This window comes from Ranitomeya imitator, chromosome 1 (assembly GCF_032444005.1).
Source record: "Ranitomeya imitator isolate aRanImi1 chromosome 1, aRanImi1.pri, whole genome shotgun sequence".
In the NCBI taxonomy this organism is placed as follows: domain Eukaryota; kingdom Metazoa; phylum Chordata; class Amphibia; order Anura; family Dendrobatidae; genus Ranitomeya; species Ranitomeya imitator.
Window position 1 is genome coordinate 354,214,349 of NC_091282.1, and position 15,375 is coordinate 354,229,723.

The following is a 15,375-nucleotide window of genomic DNA, read 5'->3' on the forward strand; positions in this document are numbered from 1 at the left end:
AGAATTGAGGGGTTACCACTGTTTAGGCACATCAGGGGTCTCCAAACGCAACATGGCGCCACCATTGATTCCAGCCAATCTCGTATTCAAAAAGTCAAATGGTGCTCCCTCAATTCCGAGCCCTGACGTGTGCCCAAACAGTGGTTTTCCCCTCACATATGGGGTATCAGTGTACTCAGGACAAACTGCGCAACAATTACTGGGGTCCAATTTCTCCTGATAACCTTGTGAAAATAAAAAAATGCTTGCTAAAACATTTTTGAGGAAAGAAAAATGATTTATTATTTTCACGGCTCTACGTTGTAAACGTCTGTGAAGCACTTGAGGGTTCAAAGTGCTGACCACATATCTAGATAAGTTCCTTGGGGGGTCTAGTTTCTAAAATGGGGTCACTTGTGGGGGGTTTCTACTGTTTAGGCTCACCAGGGGCTCTGCAAACGCAACGTGACGCCCACAGACCATTCCATCAAAGTCTGCATTTCAAAAGTCACTACTTCCCTTCTGAGCCCCGACGTGTGCCCAAACAGTGGTTTACCTCCACACATGGGGTATCAGCGTACTCAGGAGAAACTGAACAACAACTTTTGGGGTCCAATTTCTCCTGTTACCCTTGGGAAAATGTAAAAAATTCTGGGCTAAATAATTATTTTTGAGGAAAGAAAACGTATTTATTATTTTCACGGCTCTGCATTATAAACTTCTGTGAAGCACTTGGGGGTTCAAAGTGCTCACCACACATCTAGATAAGTTCCTTTCGGGGTCTAGTTTCCAAAATGGGGTCACTTGTGGGGGGTTTCTACTGTTAAGCCACATCAGGGGCTCTGCAAACGCAACGTGACGCCCACAGAGCATTCCATCAAAGTCTGCATTTCAAAACGTCACTACTTCACTTCCGAGCCCCGGCATGTGCCCAAACAGTGGTTTACCCCCACATATGGGGTATCAGCGTACTCAGGAGAAACTGGACAACAACTTTTGGGGTCAAATTTCTCCTGATACCCTTGGGAAAATAAAAAATTGCAGGCTAAAAGATCATTTTTGAGAAAATAATTTTTTTTTTTTTATTTTCATGGCTCTGCGTTATAAACTTCTGTGAAGCACTTGGGGGTTCAAAGTCCTCACCACACATCTAGATTAGTTCCTTTGGTGGACTAGTTTCCAAAATGGGGTCATTTCTGGGGGATCTCCAATGTTTAGGCACACAGGGGCTCTCCAAACGTGACATGGTGTCCGCTAATGATTGGAGCTAATTTTCCATTTAAAAAGCCAAATGGCGTGCCTTCCCTTCCGAGCCCTGCCGTGAGCCCAAACAGTGGTTTACCCCCACATATGGGGTAACAGCGTACTCAGGACAAACTGGACAACAACATTTGGGGTCCAATTTCTCCTATTACCCTTGGCAAAATAGGAAATTCCAGGCTAAAAAATCGTTTTTGAGGAAAGAAAAATTATTTTTTATTTTCATGGCTCTGCGTTATAAACTTCTGTGAAGCACCTGGGGGTTTAAAGTGCTCAATATGCATCTAGATAAGTTCCTTGGGGGGTCTAGTTTCCAAAATGGGGTCACTTGTGGGGGAGCTCCAATGTTTAGGCACACAGGGGCTCTCCAAACGCGACATGGTGTCCGCTAACAATTGGAGCTAATTTTCCATTCAAAAAGTCAAATGGCGCGCCTTCCCTTCCGAGCCCTGCCGAGTGCCCAAACAGTGGTTTACCCCCACATATGAGGTATCGGCGTACTCGGGAGAAATTGCCCAACAAATCTTAGGATCCATTTTATCCTGTTGCCCATGTGAAAATGAAAAAATTGAGGCGAAAAGAATTTTTTTGTGAAAAAAAAAGTACTTTTTCATTTTTACGGATCAATTTGTGAAGCACCTGGGGGTTCAAAGTGCTCACTATGCATCTAGATAAGTTCCCTGGGGCGTCTAGTTTCCAAAAAGGGGTCACTTGTTGGGGAGCTCCAATTTTTAGGCACACGGGGGCTCTCCAAACGTGACATGGTGTCCGCTAAAGAGTGGAGCCAATTTTTGATTCAAAATGTCAAATGGCGCTCCTTCCCTTCCAAGCCCTGCCGTGCGCCCAAACAGTGGTTTACCCCCACATATGAGGTATCAGCGTACTCAGCACAAATTGGACAACAACTTACGTGGTTCAGTTTCTCCTTTTACCATTGGGAAAATAAACAAATTGTTGCTAAAAGATAATTTTTGTGACTAAAAAGTTAAATGTTAATTTTTTCCTTCCATGTTGCTTCTGCTGCTGTGAAGCACCTGAAGGGTTAATAAACTTCTGGAATGTGGTTTTGAGTACCTTGAGGGGTGCAGTTTTTAGAATGGTGTCACTTTTGGGTATTTTCAGCCATATAGATCCCTTAAACTGACTTCAAATGTGAGGTGGTCCCTAAAAAAATGGTTTTGTAAATTTCGTTGTAAAAATGAGAAATCGCTGGTCAAATTTTAACCCTTATAACTTCCTAGCAAAAAAAAATGTTGTTTCCAAAATTGTGCTGATGTAAAGTAAACATGTGGGAAATGTTATTTATTAACTATTTTGTGTCACATAACTCTCTGGTTTAACAGAATAAAAATTCAAAATGTGAAAATTGCGAAATTTTCAAAATTTTCGCCAAATTTCCGTTTTTATCACAAATAAACGCAGAATTTATTGACCTAAATTTACCACTAACATGAAGCCCAATATGTCACGAAAAAACAATCTCAGAACCGCTAGGATCCGTTGAAGCGTTCCTGAGTTATTACCTCATAAAGGGACACTGGTCAGAATTGCAAAAAACGGCAAGGTCTTTAAGGTCAAAATAGGCTGGGTCATGAAGGGGTTAAGAAAGACTTAATTTACAGACACATATGGTTTGATTTCTGTACCTGCGTTGATTTAGAAATATATTTACTTTGAAAATTACTGATGTGTTCAATACATTTTTCACCCTCTGTGTGTGTAAATGTATGTGCACGTATATACACTGCTCAAAAAATAAAGGGAACGTTAAAATACCACATACTAGATATCTGAATGAAATATTCCAGTTGTAAATCTTTATTAATTACAGAGTGGAATGTGTTGAGAACAATAAAACATAAAAATTATTGATGTAAATTAAAATTAATATCCCATGGAGGTTTGGATTTGGAATGATGCTCAAAATCAAAGTGGAAAATCAAATTACAGGCTTATCCAACATCAGTGGAAGTGCCTCAAGACAAGGAAATGATGCTCAGTAGTGTGTGTGGCCTCCATGTGCCTGTATGACCTCCCTACAATGCCTGGCATGGTCTTGTTGAGACAGCTGATTGTTTTCCTGAAGGATCACCTTCCAGATCTGCATTAAGGCATCAATCAACTCCTGGACAGTCTGTAGTGCAACGTGGTGTTGGTAGATGGAACAAGTCATGATGTCTCAGATGTGTATGATGTGTATGGATTCAGGTCTGTGGAATAGGCTGGCCAGTCAATAGTTTCAATGCCTTCATCATGCAGGAACTGCTGACACACTCCAGCCACATGAGGACAGAAGGAACCCAGGGCCAACTGCACCAGCATATGGTCTCACAAGGGATCTGAAGATCTCATCCCGATACCTAATGGCAGTCAGGCTACCTCTGGCGAGCACATGGAGGGCTATGTGGTCCTCCAAAGAAATGCCTCCCCACACCATTACTGACCCACTGCCAAACTGTTCATGCTGGAGGATGTTGCAGGCAGCTGGACGTTTTTTATGGCGTCTCCAGACTCCGTCACGTCTATCACATGTGCTCAGTGTGAACTTGCTTTCATCTGGGAAGAGCACAGGGCGCCAATGTTGAATTTGCCAATCTTGGTGTTCTCTTGCAAATGCCAGTCACTGTGCACGGTGTTGGGCTGTAAGCACAACATACACTTGTGAACGTCGGGCCCTCATATCACCCTCATGGAGTCGGTTTCTGACATTTAGAACCGACACATTTATGTTAGAGGCCAGCTGGAGGTCATTTTGCAGGGCTCTGACACTGCTCCTCCTGTTCCTCGTTGAACAAAGGAGGAGCTAGCGTTCCTGCTGCTGGGTTGTTGCTTTCCTAAGGTCCCATCCACGTATCCTGGTGTACTGGCTTGTCTCCTGGTATCTGCTCCATGCTCTGGAAACTGTGCTGACAGATACTGCTACCCTTCTGTCCATAGCTTGCATTGATGTGCCATCCTTAATGAGCTGCACTAGCTGAGTAACTTCTGTGGGTTGTAGACACTGCCTCATGCTACTATACACTATCTCTAGGGGTGAGAGCAATGACAAAATTCAAAAGTGACTGAAACAGCCAAAAAGGATGAGAAAAGAGAAATGGTCTGTGGTCACCAACTGCAGAACCACTCCTTTATAGGAGTTGTCTTGCTAATTTTCTATCATTTCTACCTGTTGTCTGTTCCATTTGCACAACAGCAGGAGAAATTGATTCACAATTAGTGTTGCTTCATAACTGGACAGGTTGATTTCACAAATATGTGAATGACTTGGAGTTACATTGTGTTGTTTAAGTGTTCCCTTATTTATTTTTTTTGAGCAGTATACGTGTATATATATACATATATACAGTCATGGCCGAAAGTGTTGGCACCCTAGAAATTGTTGCACAAAAAGGAAGTATTTCTCCAAGAAAATTATTGCAATTAAACGTTTTGTTATACACGTTTATTTCCTTCGTGTGTATTGGAACAACACAAAAACAGAAAAAAAGGCAAATTGGACATCATTTCACATGACAAAATTGTTGGCACCCTCAACTTAATATTTGTTTGCACACCCTTTGGAATAAATAATTGCAATCAATCACTTCCTATAACCATCTCAAGCTGGTTACACCTTCCAACTGGTATTTAAGACCACTCTTCTTTTGCAAACTTCATAGCTCCAATTTCATTTTTTAATAGCTCTGGTAAAACGCAAGACGGACCGGGCAGCATGTATCAGCGGTCAGGTTAACCTTACAATATGCCAGAGTTGTCACAGTGGCTTGTGCAGAATAATACATGTGTTGCATATGTATACTGCCAGGTCAAATTTTACACCGCCTCTTTTTGGCTTACTTTTGCATATATTTTTCCAAGCCAAGAAACTGGTGCATGGAAATAGACAACTTATGGAAAACAATGGTGGACATTTATCAATTACAAATCCAATAGATCCAAGAGTCCAGCTGGAAAAGCCATAGGCTTAAGGTGCCGTCACATTAAGTGACGCTGCTGCGATATAGACAACGAGCCGATCGCTGCAGCGTCGCTATTTAGGTCGCTAGGAGACGTCAAACACCGGCAGCAGCAGAACGATGCAGGAGCGATCCAGTGACGTACTTATCGTTCTCGCTGGTTGTTGCTCCATGAAAAAACATTGCAGGCATCGTTGCTTTTGCTGTCAAACATGACGAATCACGCCGACCTGACGACCAAATAAAGTTCTGGACTTTCAGCTCCGACCAGCGATGTCACAGCAGGATCCTGATCGCTGCTGCGTGTCAAACACAACGAGATCGCTATCCAGGACGCTGCAACGTCACGAATCGCTGTCGTTCTCGTTGGAAAGTTGATCAGTGTGAAGGTACCTTAAAATGTATGCTTTATCCACTAACTTAAAAAAAAAATCCCTCATTAAGGTAGTCACACTCTTATTTCATAAATGTGCTGCATCTTTCAACTGATTTGTGCCACCGCCAGGAATGTATGCCACTTAGGCGCAGGTGTACTTTTCTGTTGTAATTTGTGGCATAATTATGGCTAATCTTTTTGGGTGCGCCTGGCTGTACTTTTGGCACTCTAATGCCAGAATTCTAATGAAAGCTCGACAGTCTTAGAATGTTTTCTAGTCTTAGAATGTGCTGTTTGACAAATGTGATGTATTGGAAGACTGGCTACTTTAGGTTTAAGTATATATTGGTTGGCAAACTTTGAACCAGAAATTTTCTCCAAATTTTTGGTGTATAGGGTGACATGTAAGGTCACACCACGTTTCTGGAAACCGCGCCCATTTTCAGTGAGACCACGTCCATTTGTCAGACATGTCTAAATATGGTGCAAATAAGAGAAGACACAAATTACCATACACCAGAACTCTGCCAATTACACTAACATTCTGGCTCCTTTAGCTTGATAAATATTCCCCAATATGTGCAGCCAATATGCCACATAGCTTGTACTATACACTACAGGCATACCATTATATCTCTATTTATATAGCACCAGCATATTCTGCAGCACTTTGTTTTGAATATTGATGTGATGGCAAATCTCAAAATTGAACCAGTATTACAAAATGGCAGAAGAATCTGAAGGTTTAGATCATTTCTGGGTGTTAGCTTGACAATTTATTTGGTTAAACTCTTAATTTTGTGCATTTTTAAAACATTTGGGTCGATTGACAGAAGAAATATATGTAATAAGAATTTTTTTTTCTTTTCATTACCAGTGTCCACATCAACTAGAATGTCCCAAACTTGCTGGAAGCTCCCAGATACCCTGTAATTTTATACAAAAGTATGAACCACTGAAATTTAGCTGGGTGAGGATAATACAATCTGTCCTTTTCCTTATTATATTACTTTTTTTTCCTTACCTGTTGCTTGCTTTAATATTTTATTTGTATATGGCAGAACTCATCTGTGAGCTGGGAGAAATTTTCCTTCCTAATAATGTCACGTGGCCCTATGGATGAAAATGACAAGCATTGGCCTCGTGTCGTTGGACCTGTGCTGCTCAGACCACGCCATGTCCACTGTAACACATGCTGCCCTGATGGGAAATTGCACCATGACGTCATCACAGCCAAAAGACATGGAAAGTATGTTTGTCAGCTTTACACATAACCACTTGATATGGCCATAGATTTAAAGATTTCTTCCTCAATGTCTGACTAATCAAAAGTCCACCCCAATAAAAAATAACCTTTGTCTATCACAATTAAAAAGAAAAATATCAGAAAAGCTTACTGAAATATCCAAGTAATTTTGGCCTGAGTGGTTTTCATCTACTACTATGCCAAATAAGCTACAGGACTGAGTAGCTCAGGATTCAGGGCAATGAAAGGACCCAATGCTTTTCATAAAGGATGCCCTACCTGACTGCGGAGGTTTTCAACCTAGATTGAAGCACCCAATTTTGGGAGCTAAGTACTCAAAGTCACCCCTAATCTGGATGAATTTTCAAAAAAGACAGACAATCCATAAATATGGACAAAGTAACTATCAAGGTAATATGTAGTTAAATGTAGATGAGATGCTTAAATCCAGGGCTGCCGCCAGGAATTTCAGGACTCTAAACTGGCAACATTTTTGGGACCCTTTGAGACTCCACCCAAGTGCCACCTCCACACCTCAAACATTCCACAGTCCCTCCACCCACTCTTGTAAAAACTCTACTTCTATACTACATCCTCACCAGTCACACATTAACAGTTCCCACTGAATACCATATCATGTACACAGCCATCAGATTTTGTTTTGGCCAAAAGGTTTTTTAAGCCTGCCACCACAAGGTAGACTCATTTGGCTGGGCACTACTCTACTCTAGCCTCTATTAATAAATTGTTAAAATATCCAATACTCTTTGTGGGTATATTTTTCTTTAAGGGAATGGGTCACATACATTTTTTTAAATGATCAATAATACCACTTACAGGGACAAATACAATCACACCATGGCCAAACTACAAATTACCACCACAATGTGACCGAATAATACCACACAGAAAGGACAAATACTGTCACACCATGTCCAGATCACTTATTACCATCACATAGTGACTGGATACTACAATACTGATCATTATTAAAAAAACACAATACTAATATTACCATAAGTGCCATTATACACAGAAGCGCTGAACATAGTATACAGTGTATAATGTACGGTAAGTATACAAGTAATACAGGGATCACCAGCGATATTATACACAGGAGCTCTGTATATAGTGTATAGTGTCAGAGTACAGAAAATACAGGGACAAACCAGTGACATTATACACAGAAGCTCTGTATATATCATTTGCTGTTCCCCACCCCTAGTCTCAATTCATCATTATTTGCTTAAGGCACCCCCCAGTCTCAATTCATAATCATTTACTCTCCCCCACCTCACCCTCAATATAGCATAATTTGCTCCTCTCACAGCATTTAATTAATTTTATTTAAAAAAAAAAGTTTTTCAAACTTACCTCGCATGCGATCCCCTGCAGCTCCACTTCTGGTATCCACGTACATTCCGGCACCTGTGTGACGATGTCATCACATAGGCCAAAAAGTCAAAAGTGGCGCACTCAACAAAAATAGGTGCTCAAAGGAAAAGAAGCAATATATTGAAGAAAAATAACCTTTGGCACTCAAAAATAGTTCACAATAGATTCACTTTGAAGAAGTATTTATTATTCTTAACACTCAGCCGGTATTAATGAACAACAGACATCAAGACAATCCGACGTTTCAGCAAATTCTGCCTTTTTCAAGGAAGTCTGTATGAAGAAACTAATTCTTAAGATATAACAGTAGCCATCAGGCTAATAATTGTAATGGTGCTGTAGCGGTGCAAGCGGCCCAGCGTGTATCTGGTGGTCTCAGGAGGCAGTATGCACTGCCGAATTTGCCGAAACGTCGGATTGTCTTGATTTCTGTTGTTCATTAATACCGGCTGAGTGTTAAGAATAATAAATACTTCTTCAAAGTGAATCTATTGTGAACTATTTTTGTCATCACGTAGGCGTCATCACCAGCAGGTCACAAAAAAGGTGGAAGGATGCTGATGTTCTGTAATGACAGCCATGGAGCTCCAGGAAAGCTTCCTTCACAGAGATGCACACCGCAACTCACCCCTGCCCCTGGGGCCTGGTGAGCAGAAGCAAAAGAGGGGGGACCGACTGGGCCTGGGACAATGCCTCTTTGCTTCTGCTCACCGGGCCCCATAGACCAGTAAGGGTAGTAATGCCCTGATGACGGCCTTGCATGAATCACATAGAAATGCTGTGAATAATTACCACCACAACTTAAACAGGGTTGTATGATTAATGCTCAAATAGTATACAATCTAGGAAGGATACAGAGAGATACCATGTGATAAAGTGCCAGTGCAGACAATAAAACATTCTGATATCACAGTTAAGGTGCAAACAGTGCTTATGTTGTGAGGGTACCTTGGTTACAGTAAAAGAGCCCTGCTAGGTCCACTGCAGAAATACAGCACTGCATGATCTAATGGAATATAAGTCATTCAGTTAGTAAAGGACCCCACATAACTACCAGTTCATTGTGACTTTGACGCATTTCCCCATCCTTGATATTGGTTCATCACCAGGTATTAGATGGCACTCCAAAGCAGTTTCTTGGAGTCATGATACCTAATGTCTGATGCGTGATTTTTTTAGAGGTGGCTTTTTGCTGACAGGATTTTCTAGGGCTCCCTAGGTCTAGACGACAGTGAGCTGGGAGCCAAACTAACGAGTTTCAATTTAGAGTGTCAACCAGCGTAGTCAGGTAGAGCTTCCTTTAGGGAAAGCATCCAGTCCCTTCATTGCCCTGTATCCTGATCTACTCAATTCTGTAGTTTATTTGGCACAAAACCACTCAAGCCAACATTATTTTGATATATTAGGACCTTTTGTGATATTTTCCTTATAATTATGATGAAGAAAGGTTATCTGTTATTGGAGGGAACTATTGATTAGTCACACCTTGGTTATATTCCTTACCTCACTATTGTTTTTTTTCTTAGTTATTTCAGCCTCAATCCAAAAAACAGCTATCTGAGATTTTTCATTATTGGGTTTATTGGGAAAGAGCCAAAATGTCATACTTAACAACTCATAAATGTTGATGATATAATATAATCGTATAGTTGATAATGTATATGAAACGTGAGTATCTTTGAAAATATATTACTTTTCCTGCATTGGTGCCTGGCTGCCACCTGTACTATATCCCAAAGCTGTGTTCACTTTTTCCTGGGTCATTATTTGAAATAGTTAACAAGCTCCAGCACTGCACTGTAAGTCTCATTCATATCCTTGGCACACGTATACACTTTATAGTCTATGGAGTAATGTGTCCACAAAAATATCAATATCCGTTTTTGATCTGCGTCACAAATCAAAATTGCCCATACAAGTCTATTGGTCCATGAAAACCACGGACAGCATGCAGATGGCATCAGTGGGTAGTCTGATCAACAATGTAATGGAGAGGAGAATCTTTGCAATTTATTTTTTTCACACGTGAATATTACTGATGAAACACTGATGGTAAAAACTAACACACTGACCAAACACTGATGAAACTCGAGTACAAAACATTCATTCCGTTTTTGTGACTTTTAAAAATCGCTGACATCTGAATGAGGCCTAAACATGTTCTAACATTTCATTAAAGACTACCTGCACTAGTTTGTCAGAAAATTACCGACATGCTGCTATGCTGCTCTTCAAGCCCCTTGTGCGTGTTTTCATAATTAATTTTTTCATAAATAGGACATGCACCCATTATAGTATGCTCTGATTTAAAAATGGAGACCAAATTGCGATTCATAATTGACCATCATGTCAGCGGGGCTGCGAAAAAAACGGACAGCACACAGATGCCATTCATGTTGCAAACTAACAATGCTCATTTTTCTTTGTCTGAATGGGTATAGGAGCTTGGGAAAACTTGAATTCAGAAGTATAGCAATGGGGGACAAAAATCAATACACTAAGACCTGAGGTGTCACAATCTCCCAATAAACTCAGTAGTTCAATGGTATATCAGCAAAGATGAGTGTTCTTAAAACATAACTTTTAATCAATGTTTTAAAAAAGACATTGGTTACGCACATGAAAGATAAAAAGACCTGTAGAAAAACAAGGTATAATACAGCCCACAGTGGTGGGTGTAGGCACAGCAACAAAAAGTCACTATTACCAGATATAGAACACTCAAATGACAGTGGGTGCAAAGTGAAAAGATACATTGCTTCATGTAAAAGGTCCATTTAAAGGGAATCTGCTTCATAAAAAAAGGTCCATTTAAAGGGAATCTGACAGGTCCCTCATGCCCCCAAATCACAAGCAGTTGTATCTTCCTGTCTATATTCCCTGCCTAACAGTCCCTTTATTACATTGGCAAAAAACTGCATATAATACCTCCGTATACCTCTCTCCTCAGTCGCCTGGGCTTTACAAGATATGTTATTAATAAGTTATATGTAAAAAGTTCTGCATTTTGTTTTCTATATGAAATTCCTATATGGTTTCAAATGAATTCTGCTTTAAAACCCTGCTGTTGTCTTCGGTCTGGGGAGACCAATTTTGAACTTTGGTATTTTTTGGGGTGTTTAAGATGCGGTTCTGAAACTTGTAGTTGATTGACTTAAATGAGGATGGGTCGGTCGGCCACGGGTTTCAGAGCCGAATCTTGAATATTTTAAAGAATATTGAAGTTCAAGGTCGGTCGTTTTTGACCGAAGACAACAGCAGGGTTAAAGGATTGATTAAAAAGTGATATTAGTGCTTTTTCTATTTTCCTAGGGACCTCTACCGGTGTGCCAGAAAGTCTGACTGGGGGGACCGTCTGCCAGCAATGATTGCTAACCCTGCTCCTGATGAAACAAAAGGCGATCTTGCTTCATAGCGAGCGGAACAATGACCACTCTGTGCCATAAAGAAACTGACCAACGTGATATGCAATTCTTTTTTATACTGTATCGACCTTTTCAATTTATTCTTGCTGGGAACATAATTGTTAATACTTACTGACCATCTGAGCATCCCCACTTGCTAGACCACTGTGGGCTACATTGGGTCCTGTTATTAGTAAGTGATGAACTAGTGGCAGACATATCATTGATGCAGAAATACAGGGGCCCAAGAGGTAATGGAACGTATTTTACATCCAAAGGATGTGGAATTGTGCATTATGATGAGCTATTGGACTGTAAAGGGCCCATATATTGTTCTGTCTGTGTCCGCCAGTGTGATGAACTATGTATAGTTTTGTCATGCAAAACATATTATACAAATTATAAAAAGCTCTAAATATCCAATTGTATGTTCTTGACGCATATCTCCACGAAGAGAATAGATTGCACCTCTGCTGTCGAAAAGGGGTTGTGTCACCAATAAAATCATATTTATAGAACATACTATGGTGATAATTTTTTGCTTTTCTACTTTCTTTTTTTTTTCAGAAATGCCTGGTCTCCAAATTATAAAATTTACATGTGTATTTTTCTATTTCTAATTTTTAGCAAAAGTAGCAGAGCATTCCCTAGGCATGCAAAAGATACAGTGAAAAGCCAGGCTAGCCCAATATTATTGACATCTTCATTGAATAGGGGTGGGCTGGGGCGAGTGGCTTTAGTAGCAAAATGTGACACTTGGGAGTATATTCACACTGTGTCTTTTTCCGGTGGTCGGAAACATTGTAAACCTGAAGTTTCTTATTTTGTCATTACTTGAGCGTTTTTTCCACAAGTTTTTTTTGCACTGTTTTTTTTTTAATTTTTGTGTGTTTTTTTTCTCCAGCTTTTCTGCCTTTATTTGAACTTCAATAAGCAGGAGCAGATTTTGTATTCGAAAATAAAAACAAAAAGAAAAAGCACAAAAAAAAATCTAGGCGTCTTCTGGGTGCCTTTTTTCTTCCCATTTACTTATATTTTAAGTATTGAGCATCCTAATAAAAAAAAAAAAAAAAACGCTAGAAGAATGTACATCACTTCTTTTAGACGCCAAGCGTCTTTTCAAAGCATGAAGCATGTCTGAACAAATGAACAGAGAAAGTTGTTTTTACATAAAAATCAATGTTCATTCTTTTGAGTGTTTTTTTTTGCTTTGTTTTCCGCTGAAAAAAACTGCAGAAAAAAATCAGTGTGAATAGACCCTTAACATATCTTATGCAAAATTCTAAGAGATTGATAAAGGTGACACTCCCCATCCCATAAAAAGACATTGTTCAAAATTCATTAAAAAATGGAAGCCAGGAGGATGCAGGCAGCCTTCACTCTCCCTGTTTGAACACCACAATATTCAGACAGCCAGGACATGCGTGTGAATAATCCCCAACAAGGTATCAAAATGTTAAATATTTCACAAAAACTTAAGTGTGATCATCATACTCCAAAAAGGCAAAAAAAGGTACTGTCTGAACAAAGCCAAGGTCGCTCCACTCCTGGAGCCAGGTGTTAATCAACAGTCATTGCACTGCCAACCACATATGCTCAGATCGGGTGCTCTTCAGAATGAAGCAGACAATTCTAACAGTGCAGGCAACAAAAAAGAAGGCACTCACCGATCTAAAAGTTGGCAATCTTTATTCAATCTTCATATAAAAACTTCATGGCCGGGGGAGTGAGGAAAGGAGCTCATGTCATGCTAACCCATAGAAGTGCAAGCACGGCACGAAACGGCCGTCGTTAGCTCCTGCTCGCATGAGCTCCTTTCCTCACTCCCCGGCCATGAAGTTTTTATATGAAGATTGAATAAAGATTGCCAACTTTTAGATCGGTGAGTGCCTTCTTTTTTCTTGCCTGCACTGTTGTGATCATCATACTGTGAAGAGATTTATGACTGATACAAAGCACAAATTCATGCAGATAAAGACATAATGTGGAAGATTCCTGCCAGACAAATTGATCGGATTAAAAGATCAGCTGCTAAAATACCATTACAAAACAGCAAATGGGTATTTGAAGCTGCTATTGCCTCTGGAGTCCCACAAATCTCAAGGTGTAGGATCTTCCAGAGGGATATATGATGAGTGGATCCAGGCACACTACTAAAAAAAATACACCACTAGTAAAAAATAATAATGAAACAAAAGAGAAAAAAGCACTACTGTAAGGCATGCACACTACACCAAAAAGGATCAATAAATAAAAGTAATAATAATCTTTATTGGCATACAATAGCAAAACATGACATAAAACATAAGTAAAAACATGTAGGATCTTCCAGAGGCTCGCAGTTGTGCATAAACCTACTTTTTGGCTATCCCTAAACAGTGATCAAAAGCAGAAACAGTTGCAGTGGGCCAAGACATACATGAAGACTAATTGAGATAGTCTTGTTTACTGATGAGGGCCATGCAACCCTGGATGGTTCAGATGTATAAGGTTGGTGGATGGCCACCATGTCCCAAAAAGGCTGCAATGTCAGGCAAGGAGATGGCGGAGTCATGTTTTGGGTCGGAATCATGGGGAGAGGGGGTAGGCCCCTTTAAGGTTCTTGAAGGTGTGAAAATGACCTCCAATAACAATAAAATTTCTGACTGACCACTTTTTCCATGGTACAAATAGAAGAACCGTGCCATCCTTATCATCTTCATGCATGACAATGCACCATCTCATGCTGCAAAGAATACCTCAGAGTCATTCTACTGTCTATAAAAGGAGAGTAACTCAGAGGGTTACTTTCCTCACCTGACCTCAACCCTATTGAGGACTTACTTTTCCAGTATCCTCAAGCAAAAGATCTACGAGGGTGGGAGGCAGTTCACATCAAAACAGCAGCTCTGGGAGGCTATTTTGTCATTCTACAAAGAAATTCAAGCAGAAACTATCCAAAAACCTCACAAGTTCAGTGGATACAAGAATTGTGAAGATGGGACATACAGTGGACAAAAAAAGTATTTCGTCAGCCACCAGTTGCGCAAGTTCTCCCACTTAAAACTCTTGTGCATAATAATTTGGAACATTGAATTTTGAGAGGTCTTTTTGTTTTGAAAAAATTAATGTTATTAAGGGGTTTGTCCAATAAAATGTAATTTATACTCTAACAGTTGATGATTTGAATATTATACTGAGTAATTTGCATTTGCCATTTAGGAAAATCAGAGAAAAGTAGTATCTGCATAATAATTTGGAACGTGGTGTATTGTAAGCTTGCGAGCGGGGCCATCACATCTCTCCGTATGTGTCCAATTGATTGTGTGTTACTTTGTAATATCTGATACATATCCCCTCTGAATTGTAAAGGGCTGTGGAATATGTTGGCACTAGACAAGTAAAAAAATTATAAAATCAACTACTTGAAATACCAACATGCACTGACAGCCTGAGGCTAACAGGGAATGTCGGGAGATGGAATTACACAACACTGGAGTGGCAAAGATTTCTGACTCCTGCTCTTTTGCATTTCTTTCAGGTTGCCATAACTTTGCTGATTACAAAACATGGGCAAGGCAAAAAGATCTGCAGGCAAAAGCAATTCAACTTTATAAATCATTAAAAGCATATAAAATATATTGAAAAATATCAAGAAGTGAAAAATGGGTTCTGTTGAAACCAAGCCAAAGAAAGATAGATCAAATCTTTCCCAATGTATAAATATGCATGCACAGTTAGGTCCAGAAATATATGGACAGTGTCAAGTTTTGGCATTTT

At 39.9% G+C, this 15,375-nt stretch overlaps 1 protein-coding gene across 2 annotated transcripts in view; it reads left to right on the forward strand.

Moving 5' to 3' along the window:
* The window catches only part of METTL17 (methyltransferase like 17), an 86,779-nt gene extending 74,640 nt beyond the window's left edge, over nt 1-12,139 (forward strand). Inside the window, exons 12-14 of one of the 2 annotated variants that reach the window (XM_069760593.1) lie at nt 6,449-6,541; nt 6,633-6,820; nt 11,525-12,139. In XM_069760593.1, the coding sequence (XP_069616694.1) occupies nt 6,449-6,541; nt 6,633-6,820; nt 11,525-11,627 (384 nt within the window). In that variant the 3' untranslated portion in view covers nt 11,628-12,139. The remainder of the gene's footprint in view (nt 1-6,448; nt 6,542-6,632; nt 6,821-11,524) is intronic. The other variant, XM_069760584.1, reaches the window with a different exon arrangement.
* The last annotated feature ends 3,236 nt before the right edge of the window (nt 12,140-15,375 follow it).